Source organism: Camelus bactrianus, chromosome 3, assembly GCF_048773025.1.
Source record: "Camelus bactrianus isolate YW-2024 breed Bactrian camel chromosome 3, ASM4877302v1, whole genome shotgun sequence".
In the NCBI taxonomy this organism is placed as follows: domain Eukaryota; kingdom Metazoa; phylum Chordata; class Mammalia; order Artiodactyla; family Camelidae; genus Camelus; species Camelus bactrianus.
Genome location: NC_133541.1, coordinates 85,860,739 through 85,887,431, shown reverse-complemented (window position 1 = coordinate 85,887,431; position 26,693 = coordinate 85,860,739). Strand labels below are relative to the sequence as shown.

The 26,693-nt window shown below is 35.1% G+C and overlaps 1 protein-coding gene across 1 annotated transcript in view; it reads right to left on the bottom strand.

Annotated features, from left to right (window-relative positions):
• SRFBP1 (serum response factor binding protein 1) overlaps window positions 1–8,709 on the bottom strand; it is a 56,106-nt gene extending 47,397 nt beyond the window's left edge. The window contains exon 1 of the mRNA XM_010971529.3: window positions 8,534–8,709. Coding sequence (XP_010969831.1) covers window positions 8,534–8,569 — 36 coding nt within the window. The 5' untranslated portion in view covers window positions 8,570–8,709. The remainder of the gene's footprint in view (window positions 1–8,533) is intronic.
• Between the last annotated feature and the right edge of the window lie 17,984 nt (window positions 8,710–26,693).

The following is a 26,693-nucleotide window of genomic DNA, read 5'->3' as shown; positions in this document are numbered from 1 at the left end:
CTTACAGTTAGCTGTTACTTTTCACCCTTCATCAGTATCATTCACCCTCTTTATTCATTGAAGGTACAGGCAGCTAACTTACAATTTCTCTGCACCCTAAGTTTTGCCATCATTCTGGAAAATGTAGATGTCCACTTGAATAATCCACCCAATATTATATCCTCAGTTCTTGACTTCTGGTTTTCTAATGACCTAATCTATTCCATCACAGCCACCCACTTCCATGGTCACACTGTATTCCTTGTCATTGCTCAAACCATCAATTCAAATACTACGCACTGAGATCACAGCTTCTTTCAGTTTGCTTGTTCAATTCCACCCATCACAACTGTCTTTGACTTCACTGGAACTACCAGTTCACTGACCTCTACACTTTCTCTCAAATGATTTGTCCTTTCTTTTTAATTTTCCTGCTTTTATCCAGTTTAAGTACCTGAGCAACACTTGTCAATACCTTAAACTCCCCTACCCTCTGGTTAGCAATCCTTCTATTTACTCCTGGATAAAAAGAACATTCTGAGTTCGTTATCACAGTACCCCAACAGTCTGGAAATACTTGAGACATTCTATCTACTAAATGTTCAAATGGGCCCTTACACTTCCTAGCAATCCTATCGTGCGTGTGTGTGAGTGTGCGTGTGTGTATGCTTTTTTTTGTCAATTCACTTTACAATGACTATTATAAATTTGTGCCTGCTTTCCTAAAACATCTAACCTTTCTCTTTCTCTTTTTCAATTTCATGGAGAAAATAAACATTAGATGGGAACCATCATTTTAGAAAAGTGAAAGTAAATTTACTTGCATCATCCATCCTCTTCTATTAATAAAGTTACAATTAAGAAATATCCCTAAACTTTTCTGAGGTTAATCTTTTAACTGTGTTTTGGATCTCATCTTTTTCTGCCTTCCTAGAACCATTACTATATAGACTATCCCTTTACCCAGCATTGTCAATCTCTTAAACGGATGTTTCCCATTGACTTTTAACCATGCTTAAGTCATTTTCATTACAGACAAGACAAACAAAACATCCTTACTACAAAGATCACCAGAACCCTCTCTTCATCTCCCTCAGAGCCAGGCTTTTAGAGATGTTCAAACTCACTATCTCCATTTCTGCATGCCACATAATTCCATTTAATTTCTGATCCCATCAGTCCACTAAAAGCTGTCACAAAGGACACCAATGACTTCTAAAAGTCCCTAAATCCAATAGGAATTTTTTAGGCTTCGTTTTACTTTAAATCTCAGCAGCATGTCATACTGTTGACCACTTCCTCCTTCTTGAAATACTTTTCCCTTCGTTTCTATCACAGAATACTACTTTGGTTTTCCTCCTTCCTCTTTAGCCAATCTATCTTATTCTTCTTTGAAGGCTCATCCACCTCTAATAGTCTTGAACTTTCAGAGTTCAAGGGGCAGTCCTAGGCCAGCTCTTCTTTTCAAGATATACTTTTTAGCCCTAAGTAATACAATTTGAGTGATAATTAGGAGATAAAACTGTCAGGACTCGGTAATAGATTCATTGTGAGGGATTTAGAAAAGAGAGCTACCTATAATGAGCCCTAGGTTTATACTTGAAAGGACTGTTCCCTTCCTTTAAATATGAAACACCAAAAAGAGAGCCAGTTGAGAGTGAAGAACATGAGTTCAAGTGTGAGTTGGAGGTGATTTTAGGCATATTTGAAATGTCAAGTAGGTAGTTACACATTTAGGTTTGGAGCTAGAGATCTCAGCTGAAGGTAAAATTTTTTGAGTCATCTTTGTTTAGGTGGCTCATTATAGGTAGCTCTCTTTTCTAAATCCCTCACAATGAATCTATTACCAAGTCCTGACAGTTTTATCTCCTAATTATCACTCAAATTGTATTACTTTTTTTCTATCTTGACTTCCTAGCCCCCTTGGCTAAGTTATTGGTAACTGGTTTCTCAGCATCCATTCTTGTCTCTCTCCAACAGTTATCTTACAACTCTGTCAATACACTCAGATCTGATGTAACACCATTACTTAACTCTCTTCAGTGGTTTCCAACTGCTCTGAGGATGGCCTCATGGGCCATCTTTTAGGCCATCCTCACCATGCTTACAACTACCACCAAATCTTCATGTCTGCTGTTTTCTGATAGGCGTACTCCTTCTCCTCGTTAGCTTGTTAACATCTCATCTTTGATTTTGGATCAAATATCATTTCTCAGTAAAGTGTCTTTTGGCCTCTATGAGAAGGTCGAAAAGTGCTTCTAGAACTTATTAGCTTCTAGACCCTTATTTTATGTTTAATATTTTACTTTTAACCTGACTATGCTTAATGCGTCTTTCTCTGAGTAGGTTATAAATTCCATGAAGGTCAAATATCTGGTTTTACTCAACACTGAATCTTACCACCTAACACAGTAGATAGCATACAGTAAGTGTTAGATAATAATACTCATTTGTTCATTCACTGTTTCAAGAGAGTAATACATTAACAGAATGTAGAGTAATCAGATTTCCACTAGATATGTTAACCTCTTTGGAATTTGTTTCAAAGTTAGGCCTATTTAGGAAAAAAATCATACTTACATAAACAAAAAGCCACTCAGACTAGGTTTAGGTGAAAAAAAGAAATGCTACATTTCATAAGCAGCATAAAAAGGGGTTATGATACATTTTTTGAAAGTTAAGTCTTTCATAAAATAAATTAATAGCAAGTGATAAATTATGCATTAAATATATTAGCATATGTTTCTAACTGCTATACACTGCACGTGCACAAGATGATTATATACCATTTGCTAACCGCTGTTAACCAATCTTAACTAATAAATTGCAGTGGGCAGAGTTGGTCCTCAGTTACATTCCAATCATGGAAAAGCTAGACTCCAATTTTAAAATTCCAATTTAAGAAGTACTATGTTTGTCATTACTGCATAAGGGAATTCTAAAAGGAAAGAGAATGCTTCATGTACTTAGTCTCATGCCAATGCCAAAAAATGCTTTTCTGGCTTATTAACTCTCTCAGTATTTGATAAGTTTAGTATATTTTTTAAAAAGTATATTCATTTATGTAAAAATGGAATTATTCTTTTATTTTTCTCACACTGTCCACTCCAAGCACCTAGCTTACTCCAAGGATTTAAATTTATTTTTGCAAAACTGATGAACAGCTACCAACAGCCTTTTAGTTAGGACTTAAAAGGCTGCCAATTCATTTGTCACCCAGGTATTATGAAGTTGGTTCACAGATAACCTGTAAATCAACAAACAGGCCTGAAATACCCAATACTGTCAGAAGGCCAAGGTACTACTTAAGGGCAATATGCCTTGGTGAATTCTCCAACCACAAGCAAATAGAACTGTCACTGTTAGAAATGTGAAAAGGTGTAATATTGTTTGGGAGGAAAAGAAGGAAAGAGAAATAAAATGAGCAAGGAGGAAACAGGTATAATGATGAAAATGAAATGTGCTGACATAGAAGAAACAAAATGAAAGAGAAGTGAAAGGGAAGAATTTAAAGTCAGAAATTGAAGGACAAAAATCTGTAGGTCATTAATCACCAAGACTGGTAAGTCAAGCAGCAAAAGAATGCATTTAATAATCTATAAGAACACAAGAAAAAGAGTTAAGACATATACACCCACATCCACACACAATACATGCACTGAAAGTGAGGTGTCACCTAGAGCCTAGGCACTGATAAGCCTTCAGATAACCTGATTGAAACTGAACACAATAATGTAACCAGGCTCAACTCTTGGGTAGATGGCACAAAAATGCAGTCATAAATAAATTAAGCGAAAAACTAATAAACCTGCTTGGGAAAAGACCATGAGCATACAGGTAAGAGTCAGCATAAACACAGGAAAGGGAACTGCAACAAGCAAAAGATGGCAATGTCCAACTCAAGAAGATTCTAAGAATCTTCTTGAAAGAAAGGTTTCACAGCTCAGAGACTTGGGAAATTCAGTTTGTACTAGAATAACTCAATTATGGAGATGGATGTATCATAGCACAACATTCAATCATGCAACTAAAACCCTTCCTGTGGTTCTACATTTCAAGCAGCTGACGGAGACCACAGGGAAAGAATTTGTCTTACAACGTGGGCATTAGTAACTACATTAGATATATTCCTTAATAAACTGGCTTTCTCATTTATATAGTCTGTTATAAGTCTGTGGTTGATGTGATTTTGCTTTTGAGAGAGTACTTTTTTTGAGAATATTTTTGGAGTGACAATGATAGCAAGTTTCAGATCTACAAAGCTAAGAGCAAACTTTGGTCCGGAGACAAAAGTAAATGTTACTTTGAAATAAGTCGTAGTTGGCTATCTGCTAGCCAGTCAACCAGCCAATCTTTTTTGGTAATGTACTAACATTGCTATGCATTTGAATTAACCTGTAACAAAAATTCATAGTTATTAGAAAACAATTATTCTAAGAGCTAGTTGATATCGGGAAGCTCGCAGTACTAAGAGTTTTCTGAATATATCTCTGTTTCTTAGAATACATTAAAGTTTCTGCTTATTCATTACCCACCTATCAGGTTGATAAATAAAAAAAATATGACAACACATTCTGCTCGTGAGGCGGTGAGGAAACTGGCACTCTCATACAGTGCTGATAAGAATGCAAACTGGTATATTCCTTCTAGAGGAAACTCTGGCAATACCTAACAAAAATCCTACTTCTAGGAATCTGTTCAGAAGACATACTTCCATCTATAGCAAAAGGCTATGCACACCACTATTCAATGAGGCATTTTTATAAAATGGTGCATAAGAGATAAAATGCCATATGTAAATAAACCATGAACAATGTATATTTTAAATCAATACAGGAGAGCTGCATGTATTATGGATAAACCCTGAAAATAATGTTTGGTGAGAAAAGTAACTTTTAGAATGATACGTATAGTGTGATACTACATTTATACAGTACGACATCACACATGCAAAGTTTAAAAATATACAACACAATACGCTGGGTACAAATATGGGTATATATGTTACTAAAATTACAAAAAAAATACCTATGAGAAAACCCTGAATGAGTAATGATTACTTCTGAGGTGGAAAAGAAGGTGGGTGCAATTAAGGATTATGATATGCAAAATACTGACATTTGCTAAATACAGCAAATAGATGATAAGGACATTTGTGGTATCGTTTTCCATATGTTTGAAGTATTTATTATAGTTAACAATATTAATTATGGTTTTATTCAGAGGACTTCTAATTTGGCCTTTTGGATAACTTATAGTTGAATTATATATTTTATTCCTGATGAGCAACAATTTTAAAATGCTAGAGTGCTTTGTGATAATCTACAACTTAATCTTTATTGAGCATATGCTGCCACCTAGCAAAACTTCCCAGGATAGTTTAACAACCAAACAAAATGGTTCTCTTCCTATGGCTGGACTCTGACTTACTATTTCAGTAAGGGATTATTGAATACTTTATTAAAAAAATAGTAAAGGTAGAAACTTACATTACTTTCAAAAGAGTACATTTATTTTAAGGACTTAAGATTCTGGAAGTGTTCTAAATGTCAGCCTTTATCCTTGGAAAATAACTGAAAAAAATTTGAATTAGGGCTGAAGACTGAAAGTTAGCAAAATGTAATAGTTGTGTCTGCAGGAAAGCTTTTATTTTCACAAAAGACATTTTGGGAAATTAAATGTACTGTAAATTAGGTGGCCACATAGCTTTTAAAAGGAAAAGGCTATAATTAAAAACTACAGAAAAAGAAGTCCATTCAAATAGATCACAGATATGAATATCAATATCCCAAAGACATTATCAGAGATTTACAAATTTTTGCAAATGTGATAAAACCTACAGAATCTTTCCCCCTCTCCACAGAGACAGACATAAATACAACAAATTACACATAATTTTAGGCACTTACACGATCCCTTAAATACATTACTGAATCTCAGTTAAGGAGAGCTAATTTAAGTTATCAGGGATTATAAAAATGATGCCTCAAGTTACTTATTTAATAGGTAAGTACTGTGTATATGATGGTAAGCAAAAATTTACAGTCAGGTTGAGGGCCTCTCACATTCACATGCAAATACATTAAGCAAATCTTACAAATGCTAAAAAGTATTAGTAAATTAGTGCAACAGGAGCTTACAAAAGGAGTAAATGAAAGTTAAGAATAGTTTCCCTGAAAAACTGACAAAGTAGAAGTATGACATGAACTAATGAGAGGAAAAGAAGCTGTGGGTAAAAGGAACAGCACATGGAAAAGACCTGTTGACTGCTATGCAAGGTAGTGAAGGAAAGCAAATGCAGCTGAAGTACAGAGCCTGAGCAGGGGATGTGGGGAGTGGTAAAATAGAAAATGGAGAGATTGGCCTTGCTTAGATTGGTCTTTACCAAAAGCAACAAGAAGTCACCAAATAGGTTCTAAGCAAGGGAATCACATGATTAGATTTGTTTTAAAGAGAGCATTCCAGCAGTATTATGGAGATGAGATCAGAGGAAGAGAGTCAAAGTAGTTGGGAGGCTAGGATGGTAGTTCTGCTGGCAGATAGAAACTGGACTAGGACAGAGGTGATGATGGAAACGTAATGGGAAGATATGAAAGATAACAGTGAATTTGAACTCCTTTTCAGATGTATTTCTTCTTTAAAGAAGCTGTTAATTCATTTCTTTTACTGGTTGTCCCTTTGTTTTTCCCTTTTTATGTAGACAAATGTTTTTTCCCTTTGTAGTGTTTCTTCCGTTAATTTTAAATTATAACACCTTTCTTCTACCATCTCCACTTTTTTTGTCCTATTTTCCCTACTTTCACAGTAGAACATGTAAGATTTACTTCAATGTGGGATGTATAAACTTTCAAATTTGGTAAGTTCATTCAATTATCCAGCAAACATTTATTGAGCACATATGTTTCAGGTGTTAGACATACACACAAAAAGAGAGAAACAGGTAAACAAGTTTTTCCAGAGCAGAAAGGACCCAGGTTGCATAAAGAACAGACACCTAGCCCAGCCTGAGGGGAATTAGTGAAGACTTTCTAAAGGTCAAATTTTAACTGTTATGAAGAGGTCTGCATACTAGCTAAATGGAAAAACAAAGAGCCTTAAATGAAGAGTGGGTAGATGACTGTCACCAATCCTCTCAGAGTAATTTCAGAATTGAACAGGAAGCTCAATAGCAGATCCAGTGAATTCCAAGGACATCACTCTGATTAAAATCTTTTATACCTCATAGATAATCCAACTGAAAAATGACCACCAAATGTTTTCTGGAACTAGCATGAGCTCAAGGTAATTTTATCAATATAAACTAAACACTTTCAGAATTTCCCTCTCAATATATACCCTGTTCTCCAATGCTAAGTGAAATCCAGACTTATTAACCTGGTAGTAATATATTTTAGCTTTATTTCTACTTCATCCCACAAGTTCTCATCAGTGGAGTTATATACTCCTGTGACACCCAGGGGATTTCCCACTCCCATCCTTACCCCACTTATACTGGTCCCTCTGGCTAGAATGCCTTCTTTCCCCTTTATTGAATCACTGAATGCAACTCTGTGTAAGATTCTTAAACACCGAGAACAAATAGCACTCACTTCATTTTGCCTTCTTTGGATAGTTTTCTGCACTACGTAACTTTTTTGGGGGGCATTATTCTGTATCACTGGTGGATGTTGCTCATCCTTTCCTGAGTATAGGTTGCTTAAAAACAGAAAGTATGGCTTACACAACTGCAATATGAACAGTGACTTGCACATAGCAGATACGTATATCCACTGAATAAAAGGACGAAGAATTTCCCTTGCTGTAGCTGACCCTTGCTTTTCCAGGCGACTTTAAGTCTTCGATGTCTTACGACTTCCTTGAATAGAAGCAGAAACTGGAAAGTGGATAACGACATAAATGGTAATATGGTGACATTTAACATATTATGGTGGAGGTGACGCTAGCAAATGTCTGATAAGACTGGATTTAAGAGAGAAGGAAAGAACAATTTGGGCACAGCAAGTATTAAAATTATGCTGTAAATGGAAGCAGAGAAATGGGGCAGTAGCTGGAAGAAATGAGATACTGGGCGAGTGTACATCGTTACAAACGATACGGTCTCATTCAAGATCAGCAATTCTTAGGAAAAGCTACAGGTCTCAATCTCTCCTTTGTAATTTCTGCAGTCAACAAAAGGCAAACAATATGTACTGAGAGTTTATATTGTCAGGCACTGTACAAACACTTTACATATTCCAGTTAATTTTTCACCAGAGCCTTGCGAAAAAGGTACTATCGTAAAATTCGTTTTACTGGCAGACACTGACTATAGAGATTAAACGCTCTTTCCAAAGCATCACAGATAAAAATTCATAAGGACTGAGAGCCAGAGACGCTTCAGTCGCCTAGAAACCGTTAAGGGGACTTACAGTCGTACAGCTCTGACTTCTGGAAAACTCGCCTGGGCGTTTAGGCGCACTCCCTGACTCGCCACAGGCCCTTCAGAATGACGTAGAAGAGCCATTCCGAGAGCCCTAAAAGTCGACCCCACAGGTTCCCAGACCTCGGTGCTCACCTCGTTATTGAGGTTCAGAGTTCCCGGCTCCGCCATGGTAGCTATAGAAAGAGGATCCGGGACTGCCGGCACGTGAACGGTAGCTACTCGAACACGGCTGCGTCGCTACGCCTCTCAATGGTGGCCTCGCTGGCCCAAAATTCATCCGCCGTCCGATCGCGCCGGTGCATGGGTAAAAGGTAGAGGGCCTCGGCGGGGGAGGGGAGAACGGAAGTGACAGAGAACAACTTCCGGCACAAAGCGCTCCGCGCCAGATTTGAGCGTTCCTGTGGAAAGCAGGCTCGGGCTGGAGCTTCGGAAGGCGCTCCGGAAGCTGTCGGCTTGTTGAGAAGTTTTTCAAGATGCTGATTTTATTGCATTCGATTGTAGACTGAGTCTAGCTTTGTAAGGACCTTGTATTTTTGTGTCCCAGTGAGTGAGAGCTTTTATGAAAGGCTCACTTGAACGACAGATTTTACTCCTATTTTTTTTTCTAGCGTTTCTGAAGATTTCTGCGCTGCTAACAAACGCACCTCTTAGCTTCAGCTTTGTTCTTCCTTACTCAGGGATGGGCATATTTTTCTGCACACTGTAAGAAGGTTTAAATTTAGATAATGAACGTTTAAAGCAAAACTAGGTTGCACATTTGCTGCTGCCTGTGAGAATGGCTGTTTTGAAGTATTAGCCTGCATGCAGAGGAGACATGAGGGAGTGAGTCTGAATTAAATAATACATTAATAGTTAACACCTAGTAGTATTGAGCGTTAAAATGTGTCAAGTGCTGGGGCAAACCCTTTGCACGAATTTATCTCCAAAAAAGTCACAGAAATCCAGTGAGATAGGAAATATTATTCTATTTTACAGATGGGGAAACTGACTTTCGAGGAGCCATGTGTCTTGCCCAGAGTTGCCCAGCTAGAGCCGACCACTGCTACAGGACTCCAGGGCTGGTTGCATATATTGTGGAGTCCCCTGCAAAATGAAAATTCAGGACCCCCCCATTCAAAAAGTAGGAATTTTCTTTTTATCTTCCGTGATGTCTTTTGACCTGTATGCGCCTTTTATTTGGTATTTAATGTGGTGCTCCCTCAAGCACAGGGGTGCCATGAGTGGCACTCACAGGTGCCTGGAGCCCCTGCTTCAGGACTCAGGGAGGGGCGGCTGTACTGGACCAAAGTGACAGCAGTTGCTGGACAGAGACAGGGAAGTAGGAAGCCAGAGAACCCGAATGGGATTATGTGGCAGGGAAGTACACACTTGACCTGAGACTAAGCCCTTGATACATTTTCCATTATCCCACTGGATTTCACTTACAAAACTCAATTTCACAGATAAGCTTATTAAGAATTTCGAGTCTGTGATGAAAAAACATTTAAGCCAGGCCCACTTATGAGCCTCTCTCCAAGAAGACGGACCTATGCCGACCCTATGCCCTTAGCTTGTGATTCTGAATTCACTCTGCAGTAACTCAGTAGCAGTAACTCAGACTTGGGTTTGGATTGGTATTCTTTTAATTTAATGTGTGATTTGGGCACAAGTGAATTAATGCCTGACTTCCTGTTTGACTAGTGTCGCATAAAGGTAGTTTTTGCCATTAATGAGTTGTATACCGAATTGTAATTGTCTCCTTACTCATCTACTGCTCCTCCTGGAGTGTAGGGGCTTTTAAACCAGGCTGGGGCGCTCCATACGTAAGTACACAGGAAGTAATGTTTTAAAGATAAATGTAGAGCTTGATGGAAAGTGTTTCTTCTATTTGGGGAGAAAGGTTTAAGTATGATTCCATAATGCTTCAAAAAATGGATTCTTAGTCTGAAGTTTGTCTATAGTTCTTAAAGGCCCTGCTGTGTTTTTCCTTGACCACTCTTGTTCTCCAACATTATTTCTCTGGCCACCACAGTCTCTTCAGGCTCAGAATTTTTTTTTTATGTTTTCTTAGCTCAAGCACTCTCATTTGCTTTTGATATTCCCTCTGCCACATCTGCTTTCTCAAGTGCTACTTTTCAAGACTGGTGCACATTCTATCCATCCTTTTTAAGAATTATTTTCATAGCCTTCGACAGAAGTTAATTTTTTCCATCAGCATTTCATTCCTATATAACTTAAAATAGTTTGCTCTAATTTGAAATTTCTTGTGTACTGTCTATTCTTTTACATTATAACCTCTCAGCAACCTTATGTTCATTTTTAAAGTGACTAGTAGTTTTTCATTGTCACTGACATATCACTTCCATGTCAATCCATCTTTGTCTTTTGATTCCACAATCTCAAAAATCGTTTTGATTCTTTACAGAGGTGATTCTACTCTCCAACCTATTCTCATCAAACTATACACATTTCCTCTAGTAATAATAATGCATTTGTATTAATCAAGCTGTAAGTTTCTCCTGCTTCTTTTATTCCTGAAGGGCTGACCTGGGTTGGTTAAATGCTGTCAGATATATGAAGCAACAAAACTATTATCATTAAGAGCAACTGGTGTGAGACCTTGTCCCTCTTTATTACACTGTTACAATTATTGGAAGTAAGGATTCACAAGCATGTACAATGGTGACCCAGGTTTTCCAAATTCAGGTTTCTTAAGAATTTCTCAAATCCCACTGTATTTGTCTACTCATGCTACAACAAAATACCACAGACTGAGTGGCTTAAACAAAATAATTTATTTTCTTGCAGTTCTGGAGGCTAGAAGTCCAAGATCAAGGTGCTATCATGCTTGTTTCTCCTGAGAGTTTTTTTCCTGGCTTGCAGAGGCAATCTTTTTGCTGTGTCCTCACATGGCCTTTGCAGTGTGCACACCTGGAGAGAGACTTCTCTGATGTTTCTTTCTCTTCTTATAAGGATGCCAATCCTATGGTATTAGGGCTCCACCCTTATGACCTCATTTCACCTAATTGCCTCCCTAAGAGCTCTGTCTCCAAACACTGTTACATTGGGGATTAGAGCTTCAATATATGGATTTCAGGGGGACACAATTCAGTCTCCAACACCCTCTTTCTTTGAGAAAAGAAAATTACCTTTAAAGTAATCTTATCAAACTTGCTTGATGACTGCTATTTCAATCATTTTGTACTTTTAAAAATTGTAGTCATACATTTCTAGATGACAGCTAAGCTCATGGATGTTTAGCAGTCAGAACAGAATTGAGAAATAGACCTGTGCGTATATGGACAACTGATTTTCAACAAAGTTGCAAAGATAATTCAGTGGAGGGAAGGTAGCCTTTTCAAAAATTGTGCCAGAACAATTGGATATTCATATAAAAAAATTAACTTTGACCCACATTTCACACCAAATACAAAAACAACTTAAAATGATTTATAGTCCTAAATGTAAAGCATAAAACTATGAAACTCCTGAAATAAAAGATAGGACAAAGACCTTGTGACCTAGAGTTAGGCAAAGATTTCTTGGATATCAAAACAAATGCAGAATCCATATAAAAATGCATTGATAAACTGGACTGAATCGACATAAAAACTTCTCTTCAAAATACAGTTAAGAGAATAAAAAGGTAAGCTATATGTGGAGAAGAAAATTTTGCAACTAAAATAATTTACAAAGGTTTTATATCTAGAATATATAAAGAACTCTCCAGACTCAACAAATACACAGAGAACCCAATAAAAAAAAGTTGGCAAAAGATCTGAACAGATACTTCACCTACAAAGATATGTGGATAGCAAATAAACATATGAAAATAATGTTCAACATCATCAGGGAAATGCAAATTAAAACCACAATATGATTAAAACCACTTATTAGAATAGTTAAAAAGTGATCATACCAAGTACCAGTGAGGATGTGGAACAACTTGAACTCCTAAGTATCATTTGTGGAAATGTCAAATGGGACGATCACTTTAAAAAGGATTTCGTAATTTCTTAAATTATACATCCACTAGCCGTATGATCTAGGATTTCCTCTCTTGGATCAGTAACGACATTAAAGCACATGGCCTTTATATAAAGACTTGTACATAAATGTTCAGATAAGCTTTATTTGTAGTAGCCAAAATACAGAAATAACTCAGATTTCCATTTAACAGACAAAGGAATAAATTATGGTGTACTTACACATAGAAACACACAAACACACACACACAATGGACCATCACTCAGAAATTTTTTTAAATGATACACACTACAATATGGATGAATTTTGAAATAATTATGCTGAGAGAATCCAAACAAAAGGACTACATAGTGTATTATTCCATTTATGTAAAATCATATCTATATTCCCCAATCCAGGGAACAAAGGTGTTACACAATCAAGTAAATGTGATGTGTGAAAAACAATCTCATGTATAGTGACAAAAAGTAGATCAGTGTTTCTAGGGACTTCAGGGTGGAAGGATGGAATGATGGAGGGGAGAAATTAGAAAAGGTCATGAGGAAACTTTTGGAGATGATTGATATATATTCATTGTCATGATTTTGGTCATGGTATCAATTATACATAAGTCAAAACATATCAAACTGTATACTTTAATTATTGCAGTTTAATATGTGTCAATTACACCTCAGTAAAACTTAAATACACTTACCATAGAACTAGCAATTAAACCTCTAGAAAAATACTCTATAGTTATATTGGTACAAATTAATGATGCATGTACAAGGATATTCATTACACAAGTGTTTGTAATAACAAAAGATTTGAGACAACCTGTTCACCAGCACATAATTGTTTAATGGATCCATTAAGAAGAATAATCATCTCTTTATTTGCTGGAGGAAGGCTCTTCATAATATATTATTAATGAATAAATCAAGTGGCATTACATTATAATGTGCCACTGTGTATGTTTGCAGGAAGGGTACGTACGTATACACGTCATATTTACTTGATTGTATAACATCCTTGTTTCCTGGCCTGGGGAGCAGAGGTAGAGTTTTTCTACCATGTACCCTTTGGTATCTTTTAAGTTTTGTACCATGTGCTAGTATAAATTTTTAAAACAAATACAATTTAAAATACATTCTCATGGTTTTTGTTGCAATTGTGAATGGTATATAGTCTCTCATTACTGCCTATATTAGCTGGTAGTGGTGGTATTGATACAAGCTATAAATTTGTTTTTGGTGTATTTGTCATGCAATCACTTATCCAAGGGTTGGTTGGTTGGTTTTTTTGAGGGAGGAGAATTGTCTAGGTATGCAATCACATGATCAAAAAGAAAATTACATCTATTTTCAGTATTCAGACCAGTTATTTTATTTTGTTGTATTATTACATTTGCTAGAACTTCTGGAGAATATCCCTGGCTTGTTCCTGATTTTAATGGGGATGGCTTTAATGTTTTACCATTTGAAATTACATTTGGTGTTTATTATGGTGAATAGTTTAATAAAATTCAGGTAGTTTTCTGGTATTTTCTCTAGCTTTTCTTTTTTAATAAGTAGAAATGGTTGATGAAGTTTATCATTTGACTTTTCAATTTCTGTTGCTTTAATCATATTGTTTTTTTCCTTTAAAGCATTTCCCCCACATGTTCTAATTTTATTTTGGATGTTAGAAAGATATGGGTGTGGACCTTAGCATCAGGGCTAAGTACTGGCAGACCCCAGCAGTGGGCCTGTTCATCTGTGGACCCTGCCAGCTGACCCACCCACAAATCTGACTAGCCATCCTGCCTGTGGACCCTGCCAGTCGGTCCACCCAAGATCTCCATTAAATATTAAATTAAATATTAAATATTTTAATAAATATATATATATGTATAACTGCTGTACACCAGAAGTTAACACAACATTGTAAACCGACTACATACTTTAATTAAAAAAAAATGAAGGGGGCAGGAGAAAACTTTTGGAGGTGATGGATATACTAATGCATAGATTGTGGTGATGGTTTCGTGGTGTATACTTATCTCCAAAGTCATCAAGTTGTATATATTAATTATTTACAGCTTTTTGTATGTCAATTATACCTCGTTAAAGTGGCTTAAAAAAAAGAAAGCTATGGGGTTTTAAAAAAGAGAAATGCCACTCCTTTCTCTTATTTACTTGAGTAAGTGGATAAAGAGAACTTTCTATTGGCAAACTTGTCATTTTTTTAAGCATGTCATTTATAACTTTTAGTACTTGAACTATTATTAGTAATTCACTTCAGAACAGATTGCAACACACCTGAGTGCTTCAATCCCAGCTAAGAACCACTGCATTAAGTTTCTCAGTTATTCTGGCTCTGTACTTTCAATCCTCTGTCCCCTGGATGGCAGTGTTGTTCCCCAAATTTCACATTACAATTAGAACTTGGCATCTTAAAGAAAGCAATCTAAATGAATGGCTTATGATAGCATTTTTGAATTAGAAGGAAAAGAGATGGATCTATCAGATTTTGAATTTTTTAATGCCTAAGATTAACCCCTCAGATTTCAGTTTTTGGCTTGAAATGAATTATTAAACAATAATAAACCCTCTAATTGAACCACTAATGGATTTATTTAAGATTCAATGTTTTATATATATAACATACTGCAAAGTGTAACTAGTTACTGTATAGGAAACAGGTAGTTGGTAAATCACTAGGCAATATGTTTACTAAATCAATCCTCTAACATTACTTTTTGCCTTAATTTCATGTCACTGTTTATGGAGTGTTTTGATTAGATTTGTTACTTTGTATGTCTAGGAAATCTGAAGGAAAGTTTCTCTTCAAGGAATTTTAGATCTTAAAAATTTGAAATAGCTAGTTACTATTACATAGTCAAGTTTTACAAAATCTAAAGGGATGGAGCTGACACTTAGCAATTCAGCATTTTGTCTAAGAGCTTTGGCTCTGGAATCAGACCGATATCAAATTTTAACTCTCTCTCTTAATAGCTTTATGCCCTTGGGCAAATTATATTAGCTCTCTGTGACAAGATTCCTTTATTTATAAAAATGGGAATGAAAATGAACCTCTCAGAATTGTTGTGATGGTTCAATGAAAACACGGTAGAGTTCTTGAATATTTACCTCTCAATAATTTAAGCTGTTATTATTTTCCATTACCTCATTTGATCTTGACAGTAACTTGGTGAGATAGGCACGATACATATGAAGGATTCATGTCTTACGAATAACAAAAATCCTTAGGTCATAGGGGTAATAAAGGGTAATTCAAGTAAGTGTCTTGACATAAAATCACTGGTGGCAGTTTTACAACAACTCTGTGATATGGATGTATAAATTACATTAATAATTTATGACCATCATTCTTTCCCATTTACCTAATTATTTATTGATTGTTCAGTAATTAATAAGGCACTTTTTTTTTCTATTTTGAAAGAGGGCTGCCACTTCATTAGGCAGCTATGGAATAGGGATAAAATTCCCAGCAGAGGTAAATAAAAGCAAGGTAATAAAAGACACTCTATTTCATAAATAGAGTAAAGCATCTAAAAGATTTTTCACATACTCTTCAAGTTTCCCAAAATGTTGTTAGGCAGGTATAGAAATTAACAACTTTAAAATTTCTTAAATATATTTTCCCCACACATACCTCTTAAAAATATAGCTCTCTTAAGTTATTGAAATTTTTTTAAACTTTTTTTTATTGAGTTATAGTCATTTTACAATGTTGTGTCAAATTCCAGTGTAGAGCACATTTTTTCAGTTATACATGAACATACATATATTCATTGTCACTTTTTTTTTCGCTGTGAGCTACCACAAGATCTTGTATATATTTCCCTGTGCTATACAATATAATCTTGTTTATCTGTTCTACATATGCCTGTCAGTATCTACAAATTGTGAAATCCCATTCTGTCCCTTCCCACCCCTTGCCCCCGGAAATTTTTTAAGTGAAGCAAAATCTTTTGAAGCAAAAACCAAACTTCATGAATCATAATAGACTGGGAGAAGTGGGTTTTAAAATACTTGGGAATTTATGGATTTGTAAATGAGTAATATTTAAAGGCAATTTTGCTGCAGTTATGTTTAAACATAAAGATAGAAATTCAAGATAGAATGAAGTGAATGGTATAGAAGCCTGTTCAGAGAAAACATTTTTAATTTGAAAATAACATCAAGAAGCAAGGAATTTGTAGCAGGTCTTTGGGTCACATGTCTATCAAGAATAAGAGAGATAAAATATACAGCTTGGGGAGTTAAATTTAGCAGTTCATTTAGTCTCTCCTTGAAGGAATTCAGTGCCTTTTCTCTGGTAAGGATTAAAATTAGAGAAAAAAGCTCTGTTATTTTCCCCAACTCATAGTCCAGGTTCTGGAAAGTGGTATGTATCTCTGCTTCACTTTTTAGCTGTTCCAAAATTTTGGAATCCCCTGCTAAAACTCCACTGAACCTCTGCTTGTCAAAGTCCTGGGTACTTTGAACTACTGGGTACTTAACTACACCTTAGGGTGCTCTAGATACAAGGTATCATCACCCCTTTCCTTTGCCAGTTTGACTCACCTGAACGTGTTGGCTGAGCCAGTGACTCCTTTCCTCTTTTGTCTCCCCACATGTATCACTGTCTGCACTAGAAGCCTTGCCAGATGGATTTACTGTATGTAGTGGCCCTTCATACCGGACTTTTTATGCCTGACACTAGCCACATGGGCACTATTGATTTAACAAAGAATTATCCAGCCCAAATGTCACTAGTGCTGAGGTTGAGAGCTGCTAATCTATGTTCATGTCTGTAAGCACCCACTTTATAGCACAGTGCAGTACCAAGGGCCAGGCTGTGGAGAGGTCAGGTCCGGATATTAGAAATGAGGGAGGGGGCTGGGATGTGTCTGTATAGGATTTTAAGTCACTTATAATCCTGACTAAAAGTCACTCTGGTTTTATTATCATCATGCATTAGAAATTCTAAAGAAAAGTCAGTGATAAAAATTCTCCTTCCTGAACAAATATTTTATCAGTTGAAATGTAAATAACTAGATCAGCTTTACTGTTAAGTTTTAAAACTGTAAATGTAAGCTTCAAAATTAGCCAAGTTTTATTAACTTTAATAAGCATTGTATTCCACATGAAAGTCAGTTTGGGGGACTCTCAGCTATGCAGTAGGCCCCTGACTCAAGTGGACTCAGCAACACCTGTTCAGCAGTAAGTTTGTAATTGCTTGGAATCAACTGAGATCACTTTTTGACACAGTTCATTGACAATCTCTGTGATAGAACAAATTGCTGCATTTAACAGTGATTCAAAACAAACAATCATAGCTATGTGTAATTTTTATAGTTATCTTTCTTTTTCTAGTGTGAGGTTTTATATGAGGTTAATCAGACCAAAAAAAAAATGCAAACGGATAGAATTATTCATGAGCACAGTACAGTCAATACCAAGCTTTAAAATCATTTCTTGAAGAGAGGCATACAGAAAATGTGGGAAAGGATATTAATATATTCCTTCACATAGAGTGAAGAACATTCTTTTATATTCTAACATTTAATTAATTTTTTTCAGTTTTTAATTTTTTTCCTGCGTGATTTTTATATACAAAATTTCAGTAAAAAATAACTTCACTGTGTGCTTTCTCTCCTGGCCATTATTTGTTGTTTCTTTTTAGAACAACTTTTTGTGAAAATAACTTTTTTGTTTAGAGGACAGTAGTATTAGGAATGATTTGTGCTGGATGTATAGTAGGTTTTGCCACTGATATACTAATCCCCGAGAGGTACTTAAAATTGATTTGTCTCAGACTAAATTCATTATCTACCATTCATGCAGTAATGTTAAAAAAGCAAACAAACAAGGACTCCTGATTCCAGTGAAGGACATCATCATTCACACCATCATCCTTGACTTCTTCCTGCATTCAATCTTCACCCTCACCTAAACAGTCGATAATAAAGTTACTTAGATTTTCCTTCTTTCATCTCTCTCCTGAATCTCCTTGTTTCTGTCTATACAGCTGCCAATTTCAGTTAGGCCCTTCTCTTTTCTCTTGTGGATTTTATGGTAGTTTCCCTAGTTGTCTTCCTGCCTTTACATTTACCACTGTGTCTCCTTTCTTCCATTGCCAGAGATGTTTTCTAGAGAACGAATCATGTCGTTACCTCCATAAAACTTTCGCTGTTTTTTCATTGCTTTCAGGATAAAAACCAAACTTCTTGGTATGGTATATCAGACTCTTTTTGATCTGGTCCCTGCTGACATCTTCAGGTGTACTCCCTGCTAAAACTTTGTAGTTATAAAATATACCCCAAATTTTGCATTTCTTTTGAAATTTTCTGTTGGCTATGTCATAGATATGGATTCTTGGCCTGAAATACTTTAACTCTCTACTCCTAACACTTACCCAGGGGTCCATTTATTGACTTCCATATTTATCCTTAGTCTGGATTAATGAACTCTGATGCTGTTCTACCCCCCAAGAAGTTGAGGTAATCTCAGTTTTGAGTTAATCATACTCCTCAGTTTATACACATTTTCATCATTGGTCAGAACAAGTTTCGTTTCTTATTTTAGTTATGTATTTCCTCTACTCATTCCAATTTCCCACTCTCCACCCTGGTAGGTAACCTTTCTATAGTATTTAATATGTATGTTTTTTGAGGGAGCAGGTATTTTTACAAAATGTTTATTACCTGAATCTGTTTTAAAATCTTCACTATTATGTTTTAAGGATTATTTTACTATGTGATTGTAATCTCGTGCTTCTAATTTTTTTTTTTTTTGCTTCTAATTGTTACATGGGGGTAAAGAGTTTCCATTTTAGCTACTTTCTCTCCTAATGATTGATGTCTTTCCCTGTCATCTTAAATAATATAAGACTGAACAGCCTCCTACATGTTCACTTATGGGTTTTTGTGAGAGAATTTTTTTATGGGATTATGTATCAGTTTATGGTGGTAAATGTTCATCAACTTGCTCTCTGTAAAAAAAAGTGAGCATATGTGTATATGTATGTGTGTGTGTATATATACATTTACTTGTATGTATGTTTATTATAAATTTTATTGCTATAGAAGAGATATAGCACAAAATTTTCAAATGGTACTAAAATCCACATTTTAGTCAAATTGTATTTTGATAGAGCCAACTGATTCTCACAGAATGCTTTCACTGATTTTTTTTTGTTGAACTATTGTATCCCTGGCCAAACTATGATTTCAATTGATGAATGAGTACAGTTCTGACATGAATATTAGTTGGTATTTTCATTTACGTTAATGGATAGATGAAAGTGAAAATCACAAAAAAAAGTTGAAACTTCATTTCTTCATAAATGACAAGCAACTTCTTTGCTGAATTGGATACTGGTTTTTAAATACTGGAGGAGCAGTGTGCTATTCACAATAAATGACCATAGGCACAGCAAACTTTTGAATTTAATCTACATTATTAACATTTTCTCCTTCACTGTCTAAAGTCCAAAGTCAATCAATAAAACAAACTAAGCCTTGACCTGTGTTATTTGCTGCTATTCATGGAATAAATACTCCCACCATTACCTATATGAAGCTACCAAAGCAATGTCACTGTGCAGGAAGATGAGATGTGCAATTGCACACTATTCTATAGAATCCATCATGTAGATCAAACAGCCATAAGCTTGAGAACATAGATAATTGTATGAAGAAGTAAAAAAGAAATAGGAAAGGATGATTTTTAAGTATCTATTGCCTTTGTTCCTAATATAGTTATTTTTAACTTTACATAAATTAACTTTTAATAATGGCTATGTTTTGCAACAGATTATCTTCTTGGTTATTTCCTCTCAATGTATGTTTACTCTTTAAGGGATGTCATTTACCCCTAGTGTTTCATCTTTCTTTTGAATCATTTCCCAAATTACGCTCTGTGCAATATTTCACAGCATTAGGTCTGGCTAGAAAAATCATTCTATAATCAAATACGTTTAGAATTTTCTGAATGATTCATAATGTAATGTAACATGCATAATGTAAACTAAATTCTGTGATAGTTCTGAAGTAATGAACCCTCTCAGTCATGTTAAACTAATCCTTTCCAATCTCCCTGGAGCACGGATCACATCATGGTGCATTTATTAAGTCTACTGAAACTTTGTATACTAGTTTGGGAAATACTGGCATAAAAATTGATATCTCCCCAATGTATATATCCAGTCCTTCCTTTTATCTGAACTCCAAGACTGGATTTCCAACTGTCTCTTATACATATAGAGGTACTTCAAGATTATATTGTGCAATATTAGACCCGTTACTATATTATTGACCTGAAGCTAAAGATCACCAAATCACACTTACAGTTAAACAAGTTGGGCTTATTACTGGTTGCAGTGAGGGGGAATGCACAACATACTGAAATGTAGGGTGTCCCACTAAGAGGTTGTTAGAAAGAACTTATTGTAAGATTTTGGTCTGTTTTGAATAATTTTGGAGAAGATCTAAGAAAGCAGGGGCTAGCTCTAGACTAGGTGCTATCAGAAAGCAGTGAACAAATCTATAATTGAATATCTCAATAAATTTTATGTCTAGGAGGGCTGATAAGGTGAGACTAAGCAGTAATTCATAGAGAAGTAGCAGTCCATTATTTTAGCTGAGGGAGGGGATGTGGTATTTTGTAAATTTCCCAAATCATCTTTTTGTCTTATTTAATCATGGTGTCAGAGTTACTGTACTTGATATTCATGTTTCGTGAGATTATTTATGTCCAAGAGCAAAACAATATGGCTTAAGTGTCAGCATCAAAAGAATTTATAATGACACTGAGGCCTGCTTGTGTGTATCAGACCAGGTCTCCAATATCAGGAGCTGTTTTTTTCTCTTCCCTAGATCCTTTACAGTACTTTTCTTTGTTGTGTATTCTTTACTGGTATAATCTTAGTCATCCAAACAAGAAACATTTGGTTAACTTTCATCTCTCATTTCTCTTCTCCCTGACATTTTAGAGGATTTTTAATCACCAGTTTCAATCTTAAGTATCCACGAAATATCTTTCACAGTCATTCCTGCACCTCTTATCTCACTGCCTAAATTCAGGTCCTCATTATCTCTTATCTGAACAGTTGCAATTGCTAGCAAATGGATCTTCCTGATTATAGTTTTAGAGCCAACCAAACATATATAAGATCATGTTGTTCCTCTGTTTTATAACCTCATTGGCTCATTTTACCTATACATTTTATTATGTAAGATATAAGTACCTATTCTGCCATTTAAGTTCCTTGGCAGTTTGGTACATCTTAACTTTATAATCTTACTTCATACCCAGTCCTAACAGTCATCATATATGATCTATGCTGTAAAATTCATTCAATAAATATTTGTCTAAAGTCTTTATTATGTGCTTTCTTTGAGCCATGTTATTTATCTTAAATAAGTTTTAAAATTAAATAGCTATTAATATGTTTATTTAATATTTGTCTCCATACTAAACTCTAAGTTTAGTGTCAGCAAGTACCATGTCTAGTTTTTCTCACTATTTTATTCTCCAGCATTGAGCAAACTATTCAGGCTATTAACACAGACTAACATAGTTAAACTCTGGGTGCAAAATGCACATAAGTTATGTTACAGGCATGGGATGGAATTGAGTACCTGTTTAAATTCAGAATATTTTGAATAGGAAATAGTAAAGTCAGACTTTCTTAATATCCAAGACTATTGTTAATAGTAGAAAACAAAAAGCTCTATCAATGAGAGCATCAAGGCAGATTGAGCAGTGGATTAAATGAATCCTCCTAAAATTGCAGAATTTAGCTAATATAAAATGACAATAGTTAGACTGACTTTCTGAGTCAGTGTTACATAGATCTGAAAATAAGAATTCTAAATTGATGTGCTGAGACCTTTCCAAGGTTGAGGAAGCTAAAATTTGATGACTAACTAGATGCTGCGAAGAGAATATTTGACTAGATTTAAGATCCATGGAATAGGAATCAGAATACTTCTATATGTGGTACTAATATTAAAACTTATTAGCTCTGTGGCCTGAGTAAGTCCATTCATCTTCCTGAACCCCAGAATCCTCACCTATAAAACTAGGTGAACAGATACTCTATGTAGATTATCTTAATTCTATAAAATAAAGATACAGCAGATTCTCCCCTACCTCAAACACTTTAGAACTCTATCAGAGTTCTTGCATGAAGAAGTGTCAGATTTCTACTTACCATTATGTTCTATTTAATCTAAAAGATATATTGATCAAGGATAATTTAAGGTGTTCCCTACTTTACATTTCTGCTTCTCCTATTTAAAAGACCAAATCTGGTCCAATAAAACATCACAGTAGATCCTTGAGAGGTTCAGCATACATTGAGATAGCTCTTGGGCCACCAACCACTTTTTACTATATATTGCCTTCTTCCATACCTTATCTGTAATTTGTCTCCCTTTTTTCTTTATCCTTTAAAATACTGACTGCTGAACTTTCTAGTTGTAGTCTCCCTCTTTTAGTGTACATTATCCTATATTGTTAATTCTATAACAACTATGACAGAAATTGAGCGTTTCTTCTATTATCTGTTTTCCTCATTTGATATTGTAAAAGAATCAGTGATTTTTTTAAGCTGAAACAACTAAAAGTATATTCAGTCACCCAGAATATAAATTCTATTTTAGGTAGATTGGCTGTCTTATCAATTTCTGACCAAAGAGGTATAAATGAAAGTGGTAGGTCCAAGCTTATAGTGAAGTGAATGTGCCTCTTGTTCTTGCTCCTTTTATTGGCTGGAATGTTGACATAATGGCAGGAGCTCCAGCAATATTTAAGAACATACAGATGAAGGCCACATAAAATAATGATGAAGTCAAAATTTGGAAGGAGCATGGGTCCCTGATTACTTCATTGAACTGTCATACCAAGACTGGGCTTTTCTTTAAGTGAAAAGAAATATGAAACAAAACTTGTGTGTTTAAGCCATTGTGAATTTGAATTTTCTGTAACATTAGGTGAATTTAACTTTCTCTGATATGATAGTAAGGGTAACCATATTTTTAAAATTTCATTTTATTTAGCTACCCATTTATCACTTCCTTCTGATACAATTACATATCTATCCAAAAGAACTCAGTGCAGTGTGGTAAAATAATATTATAAAGCAGCAACATTACATAGTATAAAAGTAAGAGTATCTACTTAATACTTTTACCTGAACCCTGGGAACGTCTTCCCTCCCCAGCCAGAAGGCCAAGAACTACTCAGAGCAGAGCATAAAGGCTACACAAAGTATTAGAAAAAAAAAGCAAACAAAAAGAAAAAAAATTTTTAAATAGCCACTGGCCAAAGCAGAATTCAGAAATTTTAGGTTATACACATGCACTGATAATTTTCTTGCTTGAATATACTGAATAGAGTGCATGGGCAGAGGAGAGAAAGAGTTGAGAGAACCATGGGGTAAAAAAGAACGTGCTGGGGAAATTATGAGCCTCTGCAAAAGTTTCAGAAAACTATGTTTCTTGATTACCAAAAGCCAGTTTTTGCCTAAGGAGTGGTAGGTTTCAATTAAAACGTGACTGTGCTAGTCTCACTTCTCCATCCAATACAACCTTTTAAAGGCAACCCTTTCTCTGATAGTCCAGGACAATTGACAGCTTCTACAAATGGATAGTGAGAAAGTTGGATGCCGAGGTTTGACTTTTAACATGAAAGGAAACCTTGCATCTATTCAAGGTAAGAAAACAGTTTGAAATTATGCATGAAATGAAACTGTTTTGAAGTTTACAAATATACAAATAATTTGTTGTAGGATAAAATTATAAAATATATGAGGCAAAGGGAAAAGAAAGGCAGGAAAATAAGATGGAAGCAGAACAAAGATTAACATACAAAGGGGATGCCACAGTCATATATATATTTTAGGGATGAGTCATGATTGAAAATCTAAGACTATAGTGCTAAAAAACAAGGAGAAATACAATAATTTTGATACTCAAAATGTCCATGATATAAAATATGTCTTGTTGTTTAGAAATATAATTAGTAATAGTACTAAGAGCACAGAGAAGCAATCAGTCTCAGTTGGGTCCTCCTCCCTGGAACCATGTCAATGAAGACATTCTCAACATTTTTATAGTAAATACAGTCATTTTACTTTCTGTTTACTATTTATCTGTCCTTAAAAGAATGCTTTCATTTTGTGTTCTACAGCTGTAGAGCATCCTAAGCATCCTTTGATTTACCAAAGTGTTTTTTCAAAAAATTAAAGATCAAGTTAAAAAAAGGCAGGGGTGTTCATCTCCCAGCCTTGAGAGACTAACAGGGCCTGGAATTACTTTCTGCTGTAAACAACTAGAAAATCGGATGAAATATATGGAATTATATAATTCATATATAATTTTCAAGCATTGAACAATAAGCAGCATAGGTCTATAAGAAAGCAAACAAATTAAGTATAAACTCATTTAAAGTGTTCTTCTATGCTCTGTGTCAGTATTGATTATATTTCTTCTAAATAACAAGGTATATTTATGTTATAAATATTTTGAGCTTTAAAATTATTTTATTGTGTTTTTTTAAATACTAGAATCACCCAAAAATACCATGGTGTCATTTAATCTGTCCCCTAATCCCTACATTTCCTGTGATTTGGTACTTAAATCTGGAAGCTAAATAGTATTCTAATTTTTAAAAAAATAAAAACACTTCATTTGTAATATTGTGTACTTTCATGAGAAGGCATGGATATTTAACTCCTGTGACATCATGTACTTATTATTATTGTTGTCTAGCTCAATTTCTTAATGGCTCCAAAATGGTGTTATTTTAATTGTATAATTTGTTCATTTAGTTTTCTTACTTCTATAAAGAAAAACTTTTCCTTTTCAACTATTTGATTATCATAGGGTACAGTCATATAGGAGAGACAAGATAAATACTTGATAGCTTTTTTCAGTTTTAAAAATGAATTAGTTGACTAGCATATTTGAAAAACGGACTAAAGATTTTTCTGGAGGTTTGCTTGGTTCATTTTTAGGGCTTGTTTTAGAAAATAAGTAGCCACTTTGGGGAGAAAAATCTGCCTCACTGGAGTCAATCCTATTCAGTTGACCAGCTGGTCAGGGAATAAGCAAAGGTAGATCATATTATTTCCTATAGCAATCAGAAGTTTCATATAGGCTGCTCAATTGCTTCTTCTCTTCTACTAGACTCATTTCAGGCAAATTGTAATGTTACTGTTCCTTAATAATGTTCTGTTTTCTAGGAGAAAAACAAAGTGACAGGAACAAGGATCCTGAGATAAGAATAGAGTAGGTAGGAAGAGAGATATGGATTATCTTAAGGTGGGGATTCACACACCAGTCAGGTTGTAGGGGCAGGCTGTGATTAGGCTGCAGCTTGATCAGGCATATTGATTTTCTAGAGGGAATCAGTATAGAAAGACCCAAAGAGGGAGAACAGACTGTTTTAGAACACAGAATATGTAAAAAAGAGGGAAACCAAGCTCTGTTACTAAGTTTAAGAAGTGACTGATGAGCTGAAAAACTGGAGGTAAAGAAAGAATGCAGAGGCTGCACAGGCCCTAGGACTGAGGGAAGATCAAGATCAATGGTAAAGTCGGAGTCTAATATTACTGCTTTTACAAAGTTGGAGAATTCAAGGGTTATTTTCATCAAGCCATTTATACAAGACTTGAACAGAAATGTATGAAAGGAAGAAATTCTTAAAGTGCTCAAGTGCTCAGTCCTTAATTTATTCGGAGATGGCTTAATTTGTTTCAGATTTTAGAGCAATGGTTGATTATATGCTGTTTTAAATGCTGTATATATCTTTATCAGAATAGAACTCAGTTTTAAATAGAGTTGCTCCAATTTTTGCTATTTGGATGATAAAAAGACTGTTAATTTTAATGGTGCTTAAATTAAGCAATCATGAATAATAGCCTCTTGTCAGAAATCCTGGATGGAAGGATAACAATTGCTTGACAACATCATCAACCTACCATTTACAAACTACCTTCTTTATTTTTAACATTGAGATTCAGCAGCACTAATGTAGGGCTAAAAATGAGAAAAGCTGCTGGAATTCTTAAAGTTGCTTCTGTTTTGTTATATTTATTCTACTAAAAGAGGGTTATATCTTACTTAGTGTATGTCCACTCATTAATACATAAGAAACACTAGTAATTCAATAAAAAAATAAAACCTCAATCCCTACAAATCACAAATTCAATGGAGGCCAAAAGACCAATAGTATAAATAGTGTTCTTTCAGTGGAGACACATCAGGAAGGTTGAACAGGTAGAACAAAACTGGATAATTAAGAATCATGGAAACTGACTATACTTCAATAAACATATATATACAAAAAAG